The sequence below is a fragment of the Sesamum indicum genome, linkage group LG7 (genome assembly GCF_000512975.1).
Source record: "Sesamum indicum cultivar Zhongzhi No. 13 linkage group LG7, S_indicum_v1.0, whole genome shotgun sequence".
Taxonomy (NCBI): Eukaryota; Viridiplantae; Streptophyta; class Magnoliopsida; order Lamiales; family Pedaliaceae; genus Sesamum; species Sesamum indicum.
This window is the reverse complement of record NC_026151.1, coordinates 9643076-9665561: the sequence shown is the minus strand read 5'-3', so window position 1 is coordinate 9665561 and position 22486 is coordinate 9643076. Positions and strand designations below refer to the sequence as shown.

The window sequence follows — 22486 nt, the reverse complement described above, 5'->3', positions numbered from 1 at the left end:
CCCATTCCCTGAGAAGGAATTCAGCACAAAACCTGCTCCCAAAACTGAGCAGCTCGTGTCCGAGAGGGAACGCGTCAATACTTCAATGCTGCTCTTTGGCAATTTAAGAGATAATTAGTGAGTGATCCCAAGTAAGTTAAACAGTAGTTGAAGCTATTATATAGTAGGATCACATACTTCAGTGTCTCGGTGAGTTCATGCTGTAACTGAATCCATATGGTTGATACCCTACAGGATTTATATATAATTTTGCTAGGTCCGTCTCAGACCGCCATTTGCTCTTTAGTTTGCAAGTGAAAGAGTCCTAAACGGCTGGTTGTATATATGTAGAAGAGTATAGTAGCCGGGACAGTGTGATATCGAAATATTTCTGTTAGCATTCACTCTCTTCATTTTCATAATGTTCTTTTTTTTCTCTCTTCTGGGGCTGTTTCCGGTAATTGTGCATGTGAAGAAGATGCTTGCCTTTTTAGTAATGAAGCTTGGACTTTGGTCGAAACAGGCAGCAGTGAAAGAAAGCACGGCTCCTGAGACGTCGTTTGGAAGCCTGTCAAACCTTGTTAACTTCTTGATTGCATAATGGTCACCATTTTTTGTCCTGTATTTCGAGTCTCAGGGAGAGTCAGGGAATTAGTTTTGATCCTCCTTTAAACAAAAAATGTGTACATTATCAATATCTTGAATAACTGTTTGCGATGGACACTTGTGTGTACTGCTTGCTAGTTGCGGCTAATCCCAGAGGAGGCAAGACAAAAGATGTAGAAACCAATGGGGCTCATAGATATGTCCTTAAACCCTTGTTACCTACTCCAATGAGGGCGAAGAAAGCAGAGCAATCAGCAATGAACCACTCACCCCCTCTTTTGGCTTTTTCACTACTGCTGCACAATCTGTACTTCCCCCTTCAATTTTATTTCAAAGTTTCTCAAAGGACAAATCCCTTCAATTTTCAAATCAACTCAGAGGAGGTCTGGCTAAAATATTTTATAAGTTTGTACAATGACTTTTTCAGAGTCTATAAGATGTCGTATTTTATTTTAAAAATAAGTTTAAGAGTATTTAAATAATTTAGTAACGACACTTTCTGTAATTAATATAGCAAAAGTTCAAAGCGCTTTTAAAATCTTAAAAGTAAGTTGGGAATTCCATATTTTATTTTGTGTTTTGTAGCCTCATTTTTTAAAAGAATTATCGGATAGTTTTTGACACTTTATAAATTTTTAAACATCTTGTGAGATGTTTTAAAACATTTTATAAGCTCGTCAACAGAATACCAATTTGAATTACATAAACAATTTTTTTTAATTGGCTCAGATAATCGGATTATTTTTAAACCATTTGTCTCAAATATCAGTCAATGAAATAATAGCCATACCCCTTACAATCTCATATTTATTTACGAAATTTCAACCTTAAATAACAGAGTTTAAGAATATTTATATACATAAGTATATATAAAATAAAACTTAAAAAATATAACATAATTTAAAATAAAAAATTCACGACTCTTTGTAGGTGGACCCCTACACATAAGCTAAACGAAAATGCCCAATTCAACTTTTGCTTTTATTTGCAACTTCCCAGAAAAAATAAAAAGAAATTGTTTTTCTTAAACTAAGTTAAAATAAATAAAAAATTGTAAGTAAATTGCAACTTAAGACTTTCTCTAAATAAATTGAACTTTTGTATAATTTTTTATTCTGATTATTTATACATAGTTGGGACATATCCCATCCCAATAACGATTAAAATCTTCCACCTAACACGTAATTATGTAATTTTGCAACATTTTTAGTTTTTATTATTTAAATCCACTTTTTATTATTATTTGTTTTATAGAGTGGAGTGGTGTTGGGTTTTTGCAATCGCACCCATAATATATAAAGAGGAAAATTTTCCCTCATAAAAATTGCGGTTTGTGTTCTTTTCACTTATCTGTTTTCTGGGTAGTTAGTAAACATCACCTCTGTATCTCCCCATCTCTCACTCAGCCTGTTTACGATTTCCGATGGCCACCGCCGTAGCTCCCGTTTCTGTTTCCGGTAAGGATTACATGCCTTTCCCTTTTTACTTGCATAAATTCCCAACATTCATCGACATCATATCACGATTCGACTTTTTACGTTTTTTTTTGGGGATGCGCATCTCTTCGTATCCTCTTTCCCCCCGTTTTTTTTTCCCTCTTGCTCTTTTATTTTATTGATTTTGTGTGGCTCTTGCAATCTACATCGGTAAGTAATACATATGTGGAGATGATTTTACGTGAATTCCACTTGTTTTTGTTTATTTTTGTGTTTGTTGGTATACTGGTCTCGTCCAAAAACCTTGCGGTTCTATTGCAGGAGGACGTCGTACCAACAACTGTGGCCTTGTATCTGTAAATTCTAGCGCTTTTGTCAAGACTCAGATGTTAACAATTCAACGGAAGATGCCCACTCGAGCCAACCGCAACTTGTCTATTCGTGCTCAATACGAGTATGATTGTTTCTCTCCAATATATCTGGAATTTATTTTTAGTTAACGGGAAAACGTGCTAAATAGGTTCTTAATTTGCACAGGATGGGTACATAAGTAATCAAAAGGTTCAAGACTTTGGGTGCAAAAAGTTATATTAGGTGGCCAGAGGGGTGGGGCTTTGTTAAATATTTGTGCTATGGAAACAATATGAAGTTATGCTTTTGAATGAGTATGCTCTCAGAAATGGGCATTCGGTATGATTTTGCTGAATTCCATACATTATTTCATTGGGTTGTAATTAAACACTATTACCTAGATATATCTTTTATATTGATTATGTGGTAAAAAATTTGGCAACAGACGAAATAACTGGCATGATGAATGGTTCTTTCATTTATGGATAATGCCATTGGCTATTCTTGGAATCTTTCTTTCTGTAATGGTCGTTCGAGATCTGGAGCATCCATATATACCGTTCAAATATCTGGATATGGTCATTTTATCCACCTGTAACAAGGCATGTATTGCAGCTATACAGTCAGTGGCATGGAGACTGCAGACCCTTCCTCCAGAGTTCTTCTTAATGTCTAAATGTTGCCCTCCAAAGTTACCATTAGCTCCTTGTCTCAGGAGAAAAGGAATTCTTTTGCATCCTTCAACTACGTTAGTGATGGTTGACTACTTTCCATTACATAGTTCTTGGTCCTCAAGAGTCATAATTTCATAAATGGCCTGTTGAAGCTATGGTTTCTAGTTACTAATCCTATTTTCATTAGCACTGGGAAAATTATGTTACTCTGATCGAGATAGCTATACTAAGGATTAACAATGTCCATATGCTGCTTTAAATATGGTCCTCAGAAGCCCTTCAAGCATTGTGTAGCATAAATGTTTGAATTTGATACTAAATGATTTGAAATATTAATTCCTCAAAGAAATAGTGGTCAAGCATTCTACTAAATGATTTAAAAAATAGTAATTCCTCAAAGAAATGTTGTTCAAGCCTTCTTCAGGATGACATTCTCATTGAGATAAATTTTCTGGGAATTCAGTTGACTTAAGAAGTTTGTGTTATGCCAGACCATATTGGCAGTTAGCATTATGCATTCTTAAAGCATTTGGCAGCACCTGGAGGATTTAACTGGGACACAATTTGTGATTATCTCCGAGTCAAAAGTTACCATATGTTTTTTCACATATTGACTGCTAGATTTGTCAATGATGGACTCTCTCACGATGTATGCAACTTTATCATTTTGTTCTGAAAAGTTGTTCTATTCATGTGTGTTATTGCTATGCAGTTCCCTGATATTACCAATGTGCTTGTGGTTATAGCATTAGGCTACTGAATATGACATCAGGGGATCTTTTTGCTCTCCTTGCTATCATCTTATATGATGTAGACTATAAAAATGAAAATAAGTATTTTTTTAGAGAAAATATCTTTTGTTTGTAAATGACATTGGTTACATTTTTTGCCTTTTACCAGATATAAGTTGAACTTATTCTCTATGTTAGGTTTGTAAATTTTTTACTTCTGCATGTAGTGACCGTAGCGGTGGAAGTGGTGCTGATTTTGTGGCTGGTTTTCTTCTTGGAGGTGCAGTATTTGGAACACTTGCTTATATTTTTGCTCCACAGGTGATTATAAATATCCATTTAAACCTCAATTTTGATGTTGATCCCACTGTTTGCTTCTAAAGCTCCTTCAGGCTTTGGTTGATGGTGCTAACTATATTTATGAGATAAAGGGATTGCCCTTAGCTCAAAAAATATAATGAACGAAGCCTGAGTTTGAGTACCAAATTTGTCCAAGCAATGCTATTTAGGTTTGATTCTTGGGATGAAAACCATTACTCGCATCTTGGAAAAATTGTCTTATGGATTATATAACACGGAATGATTAGATACTTACATTAATTTATTTATACAAATAAGCTTAGGCGAAGTCGTACTTGGAAGCACAGACACTGCTAAGAGACACATGTAAGAAACTAAAAACATGACATATGCCAAAATTTATGGCGTACTTAATGGTATAGAATGGATAACAACTTATGGGGGAACTATGGAAAGGAAAGTGGTTATGGATGCAGTAGAGTATGAGGTCCAACAAAGTGTTTATGGATGCAGTAATGTTCTGTGCTTCTTTTGTTTATTTAGTTACTGACTCTGCTTTTCTTGTATTATTAGATAAGAAGATCATTGCTAAATGAAGATGAATATGGGTTTAAGAGGGCCAAGCGACCAATTTACTATGATGAAGGTTTGGAGGTAACTATGATACTTGCAGCTTCAGCTCATTTATATTCATCTGTCTTCACCAACTTCCCCTTACCATCCTAACCCAACCGAACACTTTCTTATTCCATCTCATTTTTGACATTCAGAAAACGAGGCAGACCTTGAATGAAAAAATAAGCCAACTCAACTCTGCCATCGACAATGTGTCTTCCCGGTTGAGAGGTGGCAATAATTTGCCCCAGGTACCAGTCGAGATTGATCCCGAAGAAGCTGCCTTGTGAGATCTTGTTTTCTTGCATCTCAATGGTTGCCACATGTTTGGTCTTCCTGTTTTATGAGTTTACTTGGTGATAGCATGTTATTGTATATGCAAAACCGCAACAGTTTTTACAGTCTTGTTGATTTGCATTCAGTAATGAAGTAACCTGAACTTCATAAGCTATTACCGGATGACCCATTTCAGGGATTTGTTTATCCTCTGTTGGTTTTATTCTCATCAAACAGAAATATTAAACGGAACTTCTCAGTACTCAGAGCTTGCTGCTTTCTATTGACAAAGGACATGTATCAAATACGTGTTTGTAGTAAGTGGGCATACAAGCTGGAAAATTTGTGACGGTCATTACACAGTTTCAATTGACTCTAGGACTTTTCTGGATATAGAAATGTCGGGGGTTAGATGTATCGAATATTTCTTTGGGGTTTTGAAACCACTGGGTATGGTCATATATTGGAGGTTGATACAAAAATAGATTTGAGGCTAGTGTAAAGTATCCTGAATTCCTGACGGGGATTTGTTGATTAGCATTGAGAATAGTTTTTGAGGTTTTGATGGAGTACGCTACCAGAATTTGGGCTAAAAAAGAATTCTGTTTAAAGTACCCTTATACTTGTGTTTGACATGTAATAAATCGTTAATAAATTAATTCGGTGTGGATATGAATTTTTATTAATTTTTTTTTGCTAATTCAGTGAATTTTAATTAGCAGAAGGATCTTCTAACAAAACAAATATCAAGATACTCGATATAATTTTTTAAAGTTATAGATTTATGTGTAATTAGAATAATTTGAAGGATGATGTGATCATCCATTTATGAAATTAGCCGCTCTCACACATGTCGCCCAAGAGAAGAACATTTAGAAATGTTTGGTTGTGGTTTAGTATATGAAATTATTGTACAAATCAAGAATCCAAATATTAAAAAAGAAAAGAATAAAGAGAGAGATGATGATGAAGGAAGAGGGCGTCGCCACCGTCGCTTACCGTTTCATTTCTTAGTATATAAATATAAATAAAATGATTAAAGGGGTCGAAAGGTTGCTATGATGATAGAATCTGAAAAAGTCATTCAATCATTATTATTATTATTATTAATTATTTATTTCACAATCGATAAAAATTATTTAAAAACTCCTCATGCATATAATATAACTTCAATTTGATTCCCAAATATTTTTAAAAATAGTACAAAAAGATTCTTTTTCATACAAGCAGCGTGGTATGTTGCGCCCACAATTTTTTTTTTTTTATAAAATTTATGAATTTATTTCACAATCAATGTATTTTATCTATCATAAATTGATGATCCCTATATTATCGTAATAATATAATCTTCTTACTAAATTTTACTTCAATTTATGGTCAATATATCTTATCCTATCATTTTAATGATAACCAAAATTCACAAAATATATCAAATATACAAAAAGAAAAAGCTCTCCGATATTCTCCAATCATCCCTAACTTGAATCTAAACCGTTGGTATAATATCCGTACAAAAAGGTCAATGCTTCATAATTAAGGGTGTACATGTCATTTCGCAATTAGAAATTAAGTCAAGTCGCGTATGAAGCGCGTGATGAACATCTCATGAATTGAGGAATATCTTGCAAGTTGCATCATTTTAAAAATTTGAAGGATTATATTCTTTTTACATAAAATTTTGGGTTAAATATACTTTGCACGTCTGAATTATGCGTTTTGTTTCATTTACATTTCTAAAATATAAAAGGTAATAAAAATACCCTTCACAAAATAATTTAGCATTAATAAGATAAAAATGTCCTTCTCATTTAACCCTATATTTTTTTATTCTACTTCATAAAATATGTTTTATTAAAATATCTCTCTTAAACTATTTTTAAAAATTTAAAATTTTACTCATATTTTATTTCTAAAATAATATTTATAATTTTTTTATAAATTATGAAACACAAAGAATATTTATAAGCTCAATATATGCATATATATTTTACAAAGTAAATAAATTATGTTAAAATGTATATGTAAATATGTGTGAATACATAATGTATATAGTATTATAGAAAAAGTATGTTATATAACTTATAATTTTTTATTCAATTACATGTCCACAAAAAAAAAATCATTTCATTACTTTAATAATATAGAATATTATGTAATAATTATGTTATAGGTTTGCATATTTTATAGTGTATATATATATCCGATGTAATATTTTAAATTTGTATAGATAATTTACTTTTAAAAAAAGTTCAATATATCTAATAACACAGGGAAAATTATGTAAATTTTTTACCAATTGTGTAAATAATATAAGAATTGCAACTTTATTGACTTTATATGATTCTATACTCAGTTTAAAATATACAAATTTAGATAATATTTATTCTAAATAAAAAATTCATAATAATTCAGATCATATTTAGAATAATGATAGTAGTAGAGATGTTTTAGGAGTGTAAATAATAAGGACATTTTTGTCAAAAAGAATTCGTGTAGATCATGAGGATTATTTTGTTACTTTTTTTAGTTTAGGGGTATAAATACATTTTATGCATAGTTTAGGGATACAAAGTATATTTAACTCTAAATTATTTTTTTCCCACTCATATGTACACGTAGTTTAAAAGATTCGTTATTTCTATTTATTCAATTATAAGAAACAATTTTTATTATTATAGTAAATTACAACCACCTTCTTTAAATTTTGGAATAATTATAAAATATTTAAAAAATTATAAATACCTTTTAATTTTTTAATAATCAACTTCGTTAATTTTTCATTCAATTCTTATGGTGAACCAACAAAAATATACTTTTGAATTATGAATGTAATTTTATATAATTTATTAAAATATTTAAAAAAAATAATAAATTATTTATAATTTTTAAATAATTTCATAATTATAGAAAAAATAGGTGTACTCCACCCATAATATTGTTGAAATGAGAGGTTTATTTATGCAAAATATAGTATATTTTGCACACGGCTAATGCAATGGAAGCATCAGTGAGGCAACATGAATGACCATTTCAGAAGCCAAGAGCAGAGAAGAGAAGACGACAAATACAAAAACAAAACCCCTCAACTCACACCCAATCCCTTGTTTTCTAGTTGTTCTTAATACGTACAACGTACAACTGTTGAACAGCAGCAAATATTGACTGTTGACCGAATCAAGACCGGTATCGGAGCGGAGGAGAGGCCTCTCTACCCGGATTCGGCAGCATCGGAGTCGGACGCTATAAAAATGCGAATTTGATCCAAGAAAGTGAGATGGCGTGGCCTATCCTTGCGCTTCACGTATCCTTTCGCCACTTTCTCGGTGTAGCAGTTGTACCCCTCCTCCCCGTTCCTCTTCCACAGCGCCTCCGCGTAGCTTGGGTGTGCATAGTACGCTTCGGCGGACACCGTCCTGCCCTCGATCTCGATCTGGATTGGCAGCCTCTCGTAGTGTCCCTTCGTGACGCCCTCGAGCTCGTCCATCCTGGCGATCGCAGAGGGGGAAACGGCGTATAGCTCGCCGGAGACGCATTGGCCGCGGCCGGGGAGGTTGAGGAGGAAGGGGACGCGGTAGGGGCCACAGACGAGGGGAAAGGGGTGGAGGGTGCTGCAGGAGCCGAGGAAGGTTGCATCCCCGGTGGCGATCATGTCTTGCAAGAGGATGTGATTGGAGAATCCCTGCTTGAGAGTGCCGTAGGTGAATACGAGCGCAGGTCTGGCCACCGCCGCTTCCGCTCCCATCTCATAAATGGAGAGGTAAGCAGGTAGAGAAATGTATGAAATATGAATTGTAGGGTTTGGTTGCAGGGGAAATTCTCTGCTGATTACACAATCACACTATCATTAATTCAATCAATCAACAATTCTATCACACTATTTCTTCTTCGATCTTGTTCTTCTTGTTGTTGTAAATGGAATGAAGAGTCTTAAGGGGGCAGAGGTGGTGGGAGTGTGTGTGTTTGGTTTCTGGAGAAATATGTGATTTATGTATGATGATGGTAAGAGAGAGTATTGATTGATATAAATATGGAGAATTGATAAATAAACAAATAGGGGAGTGGGCCTTGGCAGCCTTTCCGCCTTGCTTTGGGTGATGACCCCAAGAACAAGTGGTTATTTATTTTTTTATTATTAATTATATAATATAAATATAACGAGTAGCCAAATAATAAAAAAAACATATATATATTTTTTAAATTTGATCAAATAGAACCGGGACTTGATGTCGTGGACTTGCAATTCATCAATTATTTTTATAAATTAATTATATTTAATTAATTTTAAAAAATACAATGAAGCATACAAATGTAATAGTGTATATTTTTCTATACAATTCTAAAAAATACAATGAACTATACTGATAAGTTTGCGGCAGTATTGGAATCCTTCGACTGAAACCCGAGGCCAGATTCAAAATTTAAGAAAAAATGCAAGTAATTCTTGTGATATTGTAAATGTATAAATTATTATCTTATAAAAAAAATAGCAATTTATTTTTATTTTTTAAAAAATACAATAATATAAAGTAGTTTATTTTATATTAAAAAAATATATTATTTTATTTTAAAAAATACAAAGAGATAAATTATTATTTTAAAAAAATATTTATCTCTTCATATTTTTTAAAATAAAATAATTTATTTATTCCATTCTGTCTAGAATTTAGCTACTTCAATAACAAGCTAGAAAATTAAAACACACACTAACAATAATCATACTTAACTCTAATGCGTCTATTATAAGTTATAAACAACCAAATAAATAGAGCACCTGCCATCAAATATTTGATAACTAGATTGCCTTTCTTATATCTAAGATCCAGATGGTGAATCATCTGTTGAGTTATAAGAATGTTGTCACCAATTAGTCCTTACGAAATGAAGTCGTTTTGAGAAAGGAAATTAGATCCGAAAGTGTGTGGTAAAGCTTGTTGTAAATTAGCTTGGACAGAATTTTAGTATCATTCATATTCCTCATTAGTTAAAATTCATTAAATTTGTTGAATAAAAATTTATATACTGTTGAGTGATTATTACACATCAAACAATTTTTTTTCTAACCAAACTTTCCTTACAAGTGTGACGATATACCTCCACATATGTATTATCATGTGAAGATGTATAAGAGTAGTTTAGTTAGAAGAAAAAATTAACGTGTAATAAGTTGGTAATAAGTCAATTGTGGTAAATATGAATATTTATTCTTTGCTAATATTAATAAATTTGGTGAATTTTTATGAATGAGGGTATCTATTAGTCAAATATTGATCAAATTTTTACATTTTTTAAATATTTTAAAATTCCAATTAATTAGAGAAAAAAAAAAACAAAGAAAACAACTTCTTATTTAAAATGTTTTCACTGTAATAGAAATTTCAATCTAAAAATATAACTAATTATAAAATATATAGAAAATAAGAATAAAATAATTAAAAGGATTCTCTAACAACGTAATATACTTAAACAGCCCTTCCTTTCCTGTCCCTTCTTACCGTCTTAGCAACCTAATTCTCACCCCCTCTCTTCAATCGCCGGCGAACTGTAAGGATTGTGCTTCCAATCGTTGGGACTCTCGAATTTTTGCAGCTGAAAATGTAAGGTTTTTGGTTGATAGTGGATCGTAGAACCTCTGCCGGCCAAATTTGAATAATGTTTTGTGGATGGTTCGCATTTTTTTTTTCCCTTTTCTCTATTTTTCTTCTAGTGCATAATTGTTATTTTATTTATTGGAAAATTTGTTAGACATTCAAGAGAAGGAACGGAGGGCGCAACAAGCAGGGTGGTGGCTGCGTGAATTTAGTCCGCTGCTCCAGCTGTGGGAAGTGTAGAGTCAAGGTTTTTGTTCTTCCTTTTCTTTTTCCTTGTTTTCTGTGTTTTTCACTTGATGTGGTTTTCTAATTCTCTGGGCTAGTTTCTTGTGGGAATAGATTATGATGGATGATCAACTCGAGATGGAGTTAGAAAATTAGAAATATCATTACCATCTTTTTTTGTAGCATTATAAAGTTTCTGCATTGCTTGTTCAAATTCGAGCCTATATTTATTGCTATGTTTGCAAAGAGTGCTTTATGCTCACTCACTTTGGCTTCAAAGATTGTTACCAGAATAAGTTTTTTTCGTCATAGCATTAAGATAGCTAGTTTACCAGGAACAAAGTAAGATACCTGTAAGTCTTACTGCAATTGCCATGATTTTTTCTATGTGAGTTGGATGGAAAAGAACAGAGTATAACATTAAAGTACTCATAACCTGTATATATAGAAAGACTATTCATTATTGATATGATTGTGTTTACTCACCACTATTCATTGTAGAAATTCTGTTCAGACTATAGGATAGCCTCTACCAACAATCTTGAAGGAGGCTGTTGGTTATGACTCGATGCCTAAAATGTGCAATTTATTAGCTCTTCCTGGACTTCTTTTGGCTTTGCCATCTTGATTAACTTATAAGGCTTGTACTATGGATAACATAAAATAAATATAGTTCACCAACACAGGAAATTGATAACCATTTGCTTTTGTTTGGGAGTGTTGCAGAGGAGTTTCGATTTCTGCTGTTTGTTTGCTTAATTTGTAGGGGTTCCTTTATAGTGGGTTATGATTTTTGCCTTTGGCTATTGACTCTGTTTTCTGCGAATAGATTGATCTCCTAGAAATTTTTCTTCAGAATTTCCATTGATCACATCTGATTCACAATTTGCGTTTTATTCTGTAATTTTCGTGGCCTCTATTTTTCTGTTTTTTTTATTTCAGTTCTCCTGGATTACCATCCTTGAAGCATAGCTAAAACTATGCTTTGCAAGTCTGACTATATATACATAGAGATGTGTTTACATGCTTGATATTTTGCTGATAGTCCTGATGTTAGGTTATCGTTTTCTTTGACAAAGAATTGATATTCAGGGGATGACAGTGCTGAAGAGATATGTGTTGAGACTGTTCATATCATTGAAGTATATAACAGCGAATGTGGTAGACAGAAATAATGGACGCATAGTTGCAACTGCCTCAACGGTTGAACATGCTCTAAAAAATAATCTTGAATGTGGTCGTTCTTGCAATGCAAAGGCGGCAGGTGTTGTGGGAGAAGTGCTGGCAATGAGACTCAGAGTGGAGGGTCTTGAACAGGGCCAGGGAAGAGGAATCCATGTCGATGTGAATAAGGAAATCGAGAAGAAAGGTTTCAAGAATCGGACGAAGATCTGGGCGGTTGTGAATGCCCTGAGGAACAATGGAGTAAAACTTATTCTTGATGATGAGGACAATGTTGCTCCTGACTCCAGCTATACATATCGGCAAGGAGAGTAGTTTGTGAATTCCAGAAATTGACCATTTTACTAAATTTGAAATCGTGCTTTGCTCGGGTAATGACATGTTTTCCTCTTAATCAGAATTGGAAAGTTTGGATGCTATACTGTTCCCGTGTCGAAGTGTAGAATTGCAAATGCAATTTTGTGAGAGATGATGATTAATACTTTTAGCCATAATACACTGCTTATTCTTTGAAATGGTTATCGAAACCATCAACTATAAGTTGATTGGATAAAATTGACATTCATGCCATGAATAGTTATATTATTTTTTAAAATAATATTTTTATTTATATAAATTATAATAGTGCAGATGATATAATTGTATTCAATGTGTCATCGAACTCCTTTTTTAAAGTCACGTAGGACTAAAAATCCGAAAAAATATTTATTGGCATGCTACGTCATTTTTTCGGTAAAAATAAAAATTTCAGGCCAATAAAGGACTAAATTTTATTAATTTTGAAACTTAATGCATAAAAAATAGGTATAACTATCGGATTAAAATTAATATGGGCATATTTAACAAACTAAAAAAATAATTTTTTTCATATAAAAATTTTAATTTTATATATTATAGGTATGTTTTAATTAAAACTTATATAATATACTATATAAATATATATATATTTTCTATATATATGGAGAGGCATTTTAGTCATTGTCTTTAAAAAAATAGATCCAAATTGATCAGAGAGTTGTATGAGTCATTGTTTATAATATATAGGTGATTTTTAGTATTTAAATTTTTACAGAATTTTTTTTGATATTTTTCCATATCACAGGAGGTCGAAATGAATTTAACTCATTTTCACAATAAATTGACAATATGCTCAATCAAAAGTTGATCATTGTTAGACAAAAAAGAATGAATAAAGAAAATATATTTGATAAAATGGATATGCAATTATGTGTCATGAAAAATTGATTAATTTCAAATTATTTTAACATGAAGTAATTTAAAATTCTTCATCTAAATTCTTTTCATAAATTTAATTTTGATGTTAATCTCTAAAATTGTTGGGATCTTCTAAAAAACACACAATACATGGGTTTTTTTTTTTTTTTAAGTGAAAACGATGAATTATTATTATTTTTTATTTGATTAAATCAATTACAATTATCAACATAAAAAATTTATATATAATGAATAATTACTATTAAAATAGAAAGTTAGAATAACATTCTAAATGAATAATTATTATTAAATTAAAAACAGATCCAGTAATAAAGTAAAATAAAATCTTACACGTTGATGCTCTTCAAACCTATAAACTCAGAGCATTAACGTTGTGAATTGAATTAATTCTGATTGGCACCAAAGAGTTAATAGTTACCATTAATTTCTTGATAAAAGAATCCAAATCTAATTTGATCCCAAATCAATTCATGACCTAACAACTCAAAAAAGTATATTTAAAAAAGATCAGTTTGAGAAAAATTGAGTAATATCTTTCTCATATTAATATTACTACTGCTGGAAAAAGAAACGTCTGCCTTTTTCCCTTCTCTCTTTTTTATTTTCTGGTTGAATGTTCTTGCCCCTTCCCTTCCCTTGTTCTCCATAAGCTCTTTCTCTCTCTCTCTCTGTCTATTCAAATTCACCAAGAACACGAAGCAATTCATCAAGAATATATGGTTAGTTCATCAGCAAAGCTGTAATACAATTGTACTAACAGCTGACTAATGCTTGTATTGATCAGCTTTGAAATGAAATAGTGGCAACTCCCATCATTATAATGTTCAAGCGGGTTGATTAATTGGTTCTGATTGATTTTGGTTTATATTTCTTGATATCTACTGAAGTAATTGGTATCCCGGTGGCGGTTTCAGGGCGGCAGCCGTGGTGGGGAAGAAGATGATGGTAGCAGCAAGTGGCCGGCGTGGGTGGGGCCGCTGCTGCGGACTAGCTTCTTCGGTCAATGCAAGGTGCACGCGGCGGCGCACAGGAGCGAGTGCAATATGTTTTGCTTGGACTGCGTCAATGGACCCCTCTGTTCGGTCTGCCTCAATCTTCACAAGGATCATCGCCCCATACAGGTATACATATATCATCAATTCATCATCTAATGATGGCGATGATACGGTGATGATGAATATATGCTTCTTTTGTGCAGATTCGGAGGTCATCATATCATGATGTGATAAGGGTGTGTGAGATTCAAAAGTACTTGGACATAACAGGGGTTCAGACCTACATTATCAACAGCGCCAAGATAGTGTTCCTCAACCATCGCCCTCAGCCCAGGCCAGCCAAGGGCGTCACCAACACCTGCCGTGTCTGCGACCGCGGCCTCCTCGACTCCTTCACTTTCTGCTCTCTTGGCTGCAAGGTCTCTACTCAATACTTTTTATGTTGAAAAATGTCACTACTCTATGTTATGCATTAGTTCTATATGAGAAATTGGGGAACTTGTTGTGTTACATAGTTTACTATCGGATTCTTGCATTGAGTTGGATTGGATTGTTCTATCTGTGTTTGAAGTCAATACTGCAGACATGTATGAACTCTGTGCTCATTCATTTTCCTTGTGAAATTACTTGATATGAGTTGGCTCTGTTTGTCCATCAGATAGTTGGGACATCCAAGAATTTTCAAAAGAAGAAGATAGGAAAGGAGGATGGAGGTTCCGACTCGGAGGAGTCCATGTCCATGAATGGCAGCACAAAGCATAAACAAGTCATCAGAAACAAAATCCAGAGCTTCACTCCATCCACACCACCACGAACTGCGACCTTGAATTACAGAAGCGCGAAAAGGAGAAAGGGAGTTCCTCATAGAGCTCCCACCGGAGGCCTTATCATACAATACTGAAACCGTCCCAGAAGTTAGAGGGACTCTGTTAATGTGTGCGCACTCTTTTACCACTATATATATTTAGGCTTGTGGGCTTTTCTTTCTTTAGTAGTAGTTGCATTTCCTGCATACTGAGCTGTGGCAAGGGAAGCCGATGCTGGAATTGCAAACTATGCTAGTCGACAGTCTGGTTCTGTGCAGTAAAGATATGGATACATAGATATAGTTTGTAGAATAGCACGGTCTGTAATATAACATAGTTATAGGAAATAGAAGAAAGGTTGAAAAACGAATAAGATTAAGTCTGTGGAAAGAGGAGCAAAAGGGCTGTATGTTAAGTTGAAATAATGTTAAAACCTAGTTTGTATATGCGTGTTGGCTAAAGATGATGTTCAATGGCCTGTGATATCAATCAGTACTAGTGTATATGCTTGTGATGAGTTGAGAAGCAATCAATCAAATGGGAGTTGGAGTAAGTTTTGTTGCAAGATCATGTATTCGCCGTTAGAAAGGTTTGTCAAATTATGAAATATGAATAGTTAGAGCTGCGGCTTTGGGTTGGGAAAGTTATCAGAGTTGTATGATATCAAGAGGGGAAGAAGTAGAGAAAAGAGTAGAATGTTGTTGGTAATTTGTGAATGAGGGTCTTGATGGTGCATCGCTGTTTTTCCAGTGGTTGGGTATCTGATCCCTAGTTACGGTGTTGTGTACTCTATCGCGATGGGATGCGCTTCTCCTTCTTCACTAAAAGAGAAGGGTTCTTTCTGACGTTTGGCTTGTATGTGGTAGACTTAGCACCAATCTAAAAGCCATAGAATTCTTGAGTTAAATGTTTGAATGAGTCTGTGGAATGAGGGAAGCAATTTCTAGCTCTGGAAAACTCCATGATGAAGAATTGATTCAACACCTTGCAAGTTTGACTTCAAAGATGTCGCGCTTTCACCATAAAATTGGAACGGTCGATGCTGCACATATGGATTTATTTGGACGAGTGTGCGCTAATGAATCAGCTACAATGTCATCATCGTAGGCTGATCCAACGGTGAAAGAAAGATGTATACTCTAGTGATGGACCAGCTACAATGACATCATCATAGACTGATCCAACGGTGGGGATGTTTGAGTTTGGGGGTGGGGTGCTCTAGGCCTTTTCCATCAAGAATAGCAAGTGTGAATGGTGTGGGTCATGATCAAGTGTTGAACAAATGAAAATGGTTGAAAGCCAGAGACAGTCCACAACAACTTTTGACAAAAATGAAGGGGCAAACTGCACCAATTTCTAACTCATTAAGCACATGATTAAAATAATAAGACATATATGAGTTGGTTTGTGATGGTGGTTCCACTTAGATTAATGAATAATATTAGTATTCCTTTCTTTTTCATGTAGATGTAGCACCATCACTACTCACTCACCACATATATAAATATGTATAGCTGCATCATCACTCTTTTCCTCTGCCCACCATACTTTTATCGCTCATTCATATTTTTCCCTTTTCTCTCTCTCTCTATATATACCGCTCTCCCTCAAATTTGATGTAATTATGCGTAGATTTTTTGAACTTTTTTGAATATCTTTGACGTTTGTTTTTCTCTAATAAGTAGATTCATCCATTAGTTTAAATTAACTAAATTTACTTATATTAGAAAAGAAAAATTGAATTAAAATTATATCTATCTCTCATTGACTTATTGCTCACTTATTGCAGGTCTAACAATTTCTTTTTGTCCAAAATAATCTTATAAAAGTGAGGATAAATCTCCTCACATGTATTATCATATGAAGATGAATAAATATTTTGATTATAAAAAATTTATTAGACCTGTAATAGGTTAGTGATAAATCAATTTGGAGTAAATATAGACTTTTTATTCAACTTTATTGTTAGTATCAACAAATTCAGTGAATTGTGACCGATGAAAATATATATTTGTTAGACATACAATCATCAAGAATATTATATGCAATTTTCTAAATTATAGAAAATTTACGTATAATCACACCCAAACATAAAGAGAGGACAATAATAATTATAAATTAGAGTTAACAGAATAATAAATAGTGGGCCAAGCACCAAAACAGCAAACCACTGAGAATCCGTATTTAATATAGTGAGAGCACTTAATTAAACCTGTTGCTGGTCTGTCTTCACAAAATGACATCATCTACTGACCCGACCCTTTGGTGTTAATAATACTTGATATACCTTTCTAATTCAATCATCGGTATTCAGAAAATATAGTATGAGTTCCTTCACTAGGATGCCTATCTTTATAATAATTCATGATAATAATAATCCAAGAAAACCTTTTATTTAAATGTAAATTTGAATACATTCTTACAAGATTTGTCGTAATCATAAATATTTTTTGTTGTTTAAAAAAATATAAATATTTTTATGAAATTAACGATCGTCTAACAAATAACTCCTATAATGGACGATCACGAATGAGTATTTATTATATGGCCATTAATTCTAAAAATATTTTTAATTTATCAAACGAGAAAATTGGATTTATTAGACGACTAGCAAGCTGGGAGTGGGGGTGACAGCCCCAAACTAGGAACAGAGATTAGTTCGAAGAAAAAAATTCAAAATATTTTTAGTTATTTATAGACAGGATGAAAATGAGAATGAAGCAAGGCCCAAGTATGAATAGGGATGGGTGTGGACCCGGACTTATATCAATTGGAGCGGATTTTAAAGTTTTAATTAGAGTTGGAGGTAGATGGGTCTTGGGTCTTTGATATTTTTGAAATTATTAATTGAATCTACTAAGATTCAATTTATCGGGCCTCGGGTTCGGAGAGGGTCGGATCCAAAGTTCAAGAATTTATTGACCACTCGGGTTCCGAATTTTAACAAACCCGACATGGACTCGGACCTTTGAGGATCCAGTGTGATACCAAAATGTATATAATGACAAATCCCGGAGAGTAAGGGTACTCCCGCTACGGCGTAGGAGCTGCTCTGCCTCAGCAATCCGGATCGAAATGTAGAGGCGGCGGTTAACCCAACAAGAAATGCATAAAAGCCAGAAACAGAGGCAAAGGCGAAGCAGAAGCTTCTGAAGAGCAAAAGCAAAACCATAGCTGCGCACGCGGTGCAAACACTCTTAACATCTTGCTGCTTTTATCCTTCATTTCTTCGTCTGCCGTCGCCACGCCCAACGGAAGCGGTAACACTTTCGCATTTTTGTCTCTGGTGCATATGTACCTATTTATGATTATCACAAAATTAAAAACAAGACCTAAAGCTAGAGCCTGAAATCTTGAAACAGGGAATTGTTTGTAGTTCGTGCGTCATGTCCGTTCGCAGGATTTTTTACTATTCCAGACTTGCGGCAACAGTAAAAAACTAACCTGAGAACCCCTTCCGTAGCATACCCGATTGAGGTCCCAAAATTGGGGTCCGGGTGGTCGAACTTGGTACCCGGATCTCCAAAACCCTTATTCGAGCTTCCTACTAGTGATTCTAAGAACAAAAAGTAAAGGCAATTTGGTCTTTTCGACCTTGCTCATTTAATTACCCTCATCAATACCAATCCTAAACTCGAATGATTCACGAAAAGTTATCAGTACAACTATAGAATAGTCTATAGAAGCTCTCGTCTAACATTTCAATTAGACTAAGCGGCGCTTTGCAATTTTTATGTTACTTTTGTCATGTCATTGAGCTTAGCACGTTTCAGCTTAACAATTCTTTTTGTCCCCAAAACCTTTTATTATATGATTTTCTTCTTTGCAAAAAATATCTCGTAACTGTTCTTGCGATTGCGACATTCAGCTGGTTTCCTTAGCTCAATTGTGGTATTCTTGGTTGGAAATAATTTTGTACAAAATAATTTTTTGACGAGATTTTGTTTATCTAAGGTTACAAAAGGAGAAAGATGGGTCGGTTGAGCGTGGCAAAGAGCAAACCAAGTGACACTTTGGTTGTGTTGCAAATAATTTAGTGTATATGATAGAGATTTTGGATCTGCTACAGCTGCTACCTGCTAGAAGAGGCGAATGACCCCATTTTGATATGTACTGTTGCATGATCTTATTACAATAGATTTGATTTCAAAATTATTATACTTACAAGTGTGAGAGATGATGATTTTTGGTCACGAAGTTGCATGTCTACAGGTGAAAATCATAATCCTCAATGGCCAAGTCTGCAAATTTTTTGTGATGGAACAAATTGGGTCTTTTATTTGTCAGAGATGTATGGATATTTTGGTGGCCAGCACTATCATGAAGCCAATATGATATTTAAGTTGGTTTTACTTTTTATTATGTTGAAGGAGACTCTGAGAGGTATTGATTGAAATGAAATAGTTACTGCTTATCATGATTGACATTAACTCGCTTTAGACTTCAAGAATTACTTGGAAGCATTATCTGAAGTTTTGGTGCATCCTTTCTAGGTGCCACATTGATAATAATATGCAGAGAGTCGGTTTATATGTTTGTTTGTTGTTGGCATTCCATTTTTGAGCACTCATTCTTTTGCTCACAATCATGCTCCATTAGAAAGGATCTTCTTACACAAAAACTAAGTTGAATTGTAGAGAAGGCTGGTAACGTACAAGTGCAAACTTTCTTCTGCAATGAAAATGTTTTATGGTCCTAAAGACTGATGATTGTTTCAATAGGTAATTATACAAAGACCCTATCACATTTAGTCAAACCACCAACATACCCTAATTCTCTGACCTATCAGTTTTTGTAGGCTGAAAAAGTGAAACGATATTTTTGCGCCTGTAGGCAGTTATCTTAATAAATAGAATTAAGTGAAAATTTGAAGCCTTGTGGGAGCAATTTTTCACTCTTTTGGGTTGGGTGGTGTTGGCATGGTGTGGAGTAGGAGAGGATTGGGTGGGCATAGGTGGGCATGGGTGGAATCTTTTTACATGGGAGGTTGGGGAATGCTGGGGTGGGGTTTTGGAGGTGGTGGGTTGGTTGGGGAGAAAGGAAAAGAAAAAGATGAAATATAAAATGGCGGAAGGGTAAAAAAGAAAAAGAAAAAAAAGGAAAAGATAGTTGAGATGTCTTCCATATTATTCCAGTTTATTCACTTGATTATTTATCTGGACTCAATCATAATGAAGATATTTCTTTAGTCATTATTTTCTAATAATTATATTAATATTAGTTAAATTATAATATTAAAATTGAATTTCTATAACATAAAATGGAAAAAGATTCCAGGCCCAAAGACACATACAACATGCATGTTTAGTGCCAAGGATATTTTTATCCATGGAAATCTTCTCAAAATAGAAAACTGCATGAATCAGGGGAATTCATGAGACCATATGCTATATCAAGTTTGGGCTGGAAAATTTCAAAAAGGGGAATCTACCCTTATATCAATGTTAAAAAAGTTTTGAGTACATATGACTTGTAAAATTACAGATGATAAAATAAAATGTGAATATTGTTATGACTTAGGTGGGAATACTGAATCAATTAATGACCTGGAAATATCTTCTAGTTTGTCTCTTGAGGATGAGTTGTGGAATCTGGATCTACTGTTCCCTCATGTCTCGAGGGGCAATGAATGTTGAACATTGTTTCAGACACTGGTAACCTTTGAAGACATTGGCAAGTCATTTCTAAATATGCTTTGTTCCCATGGATCAAGAATGCAGAGGAGTCCCGTCACTTAACTATCTTAGTAGACATCTGTTTGGTGTTTTGTTTCTTCTGTTATTATGTTGAATATGTAGACTTCTTTTGCAGAAATAGTTATGTGCACTGTGAAGAAGGTTTGTTTAAGCTTTATAACAAACATGTGAAGTGTGATTTTCAGTGGGACTGCACTTTGACTATGAAAAACAGAATACCCCCGAGGCTAATTAGGAGGATTTGGGGGGATCAAAGAATACCATTAAGTATACAAGAAACGCTTAACATCACTTTATTTTCTGATCTCATGCTTTTAAGGAAAATGGTATTAAGATAAAAGGAGAGATTAGAATGACTTTTTCCGATCTCATACTGTAAACTGATGTTTCTTCTATGTGTGCTCAGACATAGTAGGGGTGCTTCCTCGTGTGAAAGTATTTCGATTTCCTGAATCTCGTAAGTTTCACGACTTGATTACTCCATCTACGCATTTTACCGGACTGGGGCTCCAAGTTGTTGATATATGAGTTGACTGACGGGTCTAATTCTCTGGTGGATGAATGTTATATTAACAAGTAGTATGAATATAGTAATTTCATTTATTAACAATTTTTAGTTAATGGATTTTAAACCGATGGCACCATAAAAACAGGTTCTTTCTACTGTTCTAACATTGATGACTTAACCCACCGTACAAGCACATGTTTTATGAACTGGACATTCACTTCTTCATATGTGAATGGCGTCACCAGGACTTATTTGCCCAAGACTTCAACTTCTACTTTGCTTTTCTCCTTGTGTGGTGGTTGTGCCATATAAAGAAGGGCTCCATCTTATTTCTTGAAGGTACACTGCGCTGGGACCGGATAATCCTCCATATGCTGCCAAGTTTTGTGGAGCAGATGATGTCGGGGCACCTGGCTGCACTACCAGTTTCTCCTAGTAGATATGCTGATGAGTAAAAAAAGCACCTCCTCGCGTTGATCACCACCAGCCTTGATGTTGGAGATCATGAGGGTAGCATGGATGATTTTACTACCATGCCCTTATAGCACTAATGAATCAATCAATGGAGACAGCAGAAATCAAAGAGGTACTTGTTTAACATGAATCTCGTGAAAATATAATTTATTGTTTGCTGGCATTGCAATATAAATGATATATTATAATATGTTGGAGAGTTTGAAAGAGGGAAAAGTTGTGGGGGATGGTGGTGGTACACCTTGTCTTAGTCTGTCCCCACGTTTGTACCCTCCTCCTAACTTTGATATCATCTCTAGCCTCCATGTGCATGCTCATTTTTGTATATTTAAAGGAACATCTCTCTCTATATATATACATACATGTATGTAGTTTCCTTACTTCATTTGGTTTCTGGGTTTTTTGCCAGTTAAGTGTCAACACATTTCAACTGTGATTTTTGTTTTTCTTCCAAGCCGTACTAGTCTCCTGTTTCTATTTCTTTATATTATTATTACTATGATATTCGACTTGTTGTTAGTTTGTGTTTTTTTTCTCGAGTAAATTACATTGACACTCCATTAAATTAGGTTTATTTACTCAAACATCTCCTGCTGTTTACCAAATTATATAACTTAATTTATTAATATTATAGTTATAATTACAAATGTAACCCCTACTTTTTTTTATAAGGGTACATTGCACTAACATTCTCTTAATGGAGTGTAAACTTATAATTTTATACAGAGTATAATATATTTATATAATTGAACATAGCAACAAGAAGTGTGGATGTAATTCATACATTTTCTTTTGTTATCAAGTTTGA

General features: G+C 34.0%; 5 protein-coding genes and 1 long non-coding RNA gene across 7 annotated transcripts in view; 5 read left to right on the top strand and 1 right to left on the bottom strand.

Moving 5' to 3' along the window:
- LOC105166844 overlaps positions 1-700 on the top strand; it is a gene marked incomplete in the record, with an annotated part of 10864 nt that extends 10164 nt beyond the window's left edge. Inside the window, 1 exon segment of the mRNA XM_011086335.2 lies at positions 1-700. Within this exon segment, the coding sequence (XP_011084637.1) occupies positions 1-118 (118 nt within the window).
- On the top strand, positions 1868-5230 carry LOC105166843. Its single transcript, XM_011086334.2, has 5 exons — positions 1868-2042; positions 2343-2475; positions 4005-4098; positions 4651-4731; positions 4848-5230. The coding sequence occupies exons 1-5, from the start codon at positions 2009-2011 to the stop codon at positions 4980-4982; spliced, it is 477 nt and encodes a 158-aa protein (XP_011084636.1). The 5' UTR covers positions 1868-2008; the 3' UTR covers positions 4983-5230.
- Positions 7924-8984, bottom strand: LOC105166842 (putative gamma-glutamylcyclotransferase At3g02910). Its single transcript, XM_011086333.2, has one exon. The coding sequence runs from the start codon at positions 8708-8710 to the stop codon at positions 8177-8179; it is 534 nt and encodes a 177-aa protein (XP_011084635.1). The 5' UTR covers positions 8711-8984; the 3' UTR covers positions 7924-8176.
- On the top strand, positions 10412-12430 carry LOC105166841 (50S ribosomal protein L18). Of its 2 annotated transcripts, none has more exons than XM_011086332.2 (3): positions 10412-10562; positions 10711-10803; positions 11874-12430. In XM_011086332.2, the coding sequence occupies exon 3, from the start codon at positions 11877-11879 to the stop codon at positions 12276-12278; it is 402 nt and encodes a 133-aa protein (XP_011084634.1). In that variant the 5' UTR covers positions 10412-10562; positions 10711-10803; positions 11874-11876; the 3' UTR covers positions 12279-12430. The 2 variants fall into 2 exon arrangements, with proteins under 2 accessions (XP_011084634.1, XP_011084633.1); XM_011086331.2 differs by having other exon boundaries at positions 11861-12430.
- LOC105166840 lies at positions 13760-15628 on the top strand. Its single transcript, XM_011086330.2, has 4 exons — positions 13760-13918; positions 14114-14320; positions 14398-14613; positions 14853-15628. Exons 1-4 carry the CDS (start codon positions 13916-13918, stop codon positions 15093-15095), a joined length of 669 nt encoding a protein of 222 aa, XP_011084632.1. The 5' UTR covers positions 13760-13915; the 3' UTR covers positions 15096-15628.
- LOC110012335 lies at positions 18014-19532 on the top strand. The gene is made up of 2 exons (XR_002287470.1): positions 18014-18260; positions 18955-19532. It is a non-coding gene; the product is annotated as an uncharacterized LOC110012335 (long non-coding RNA).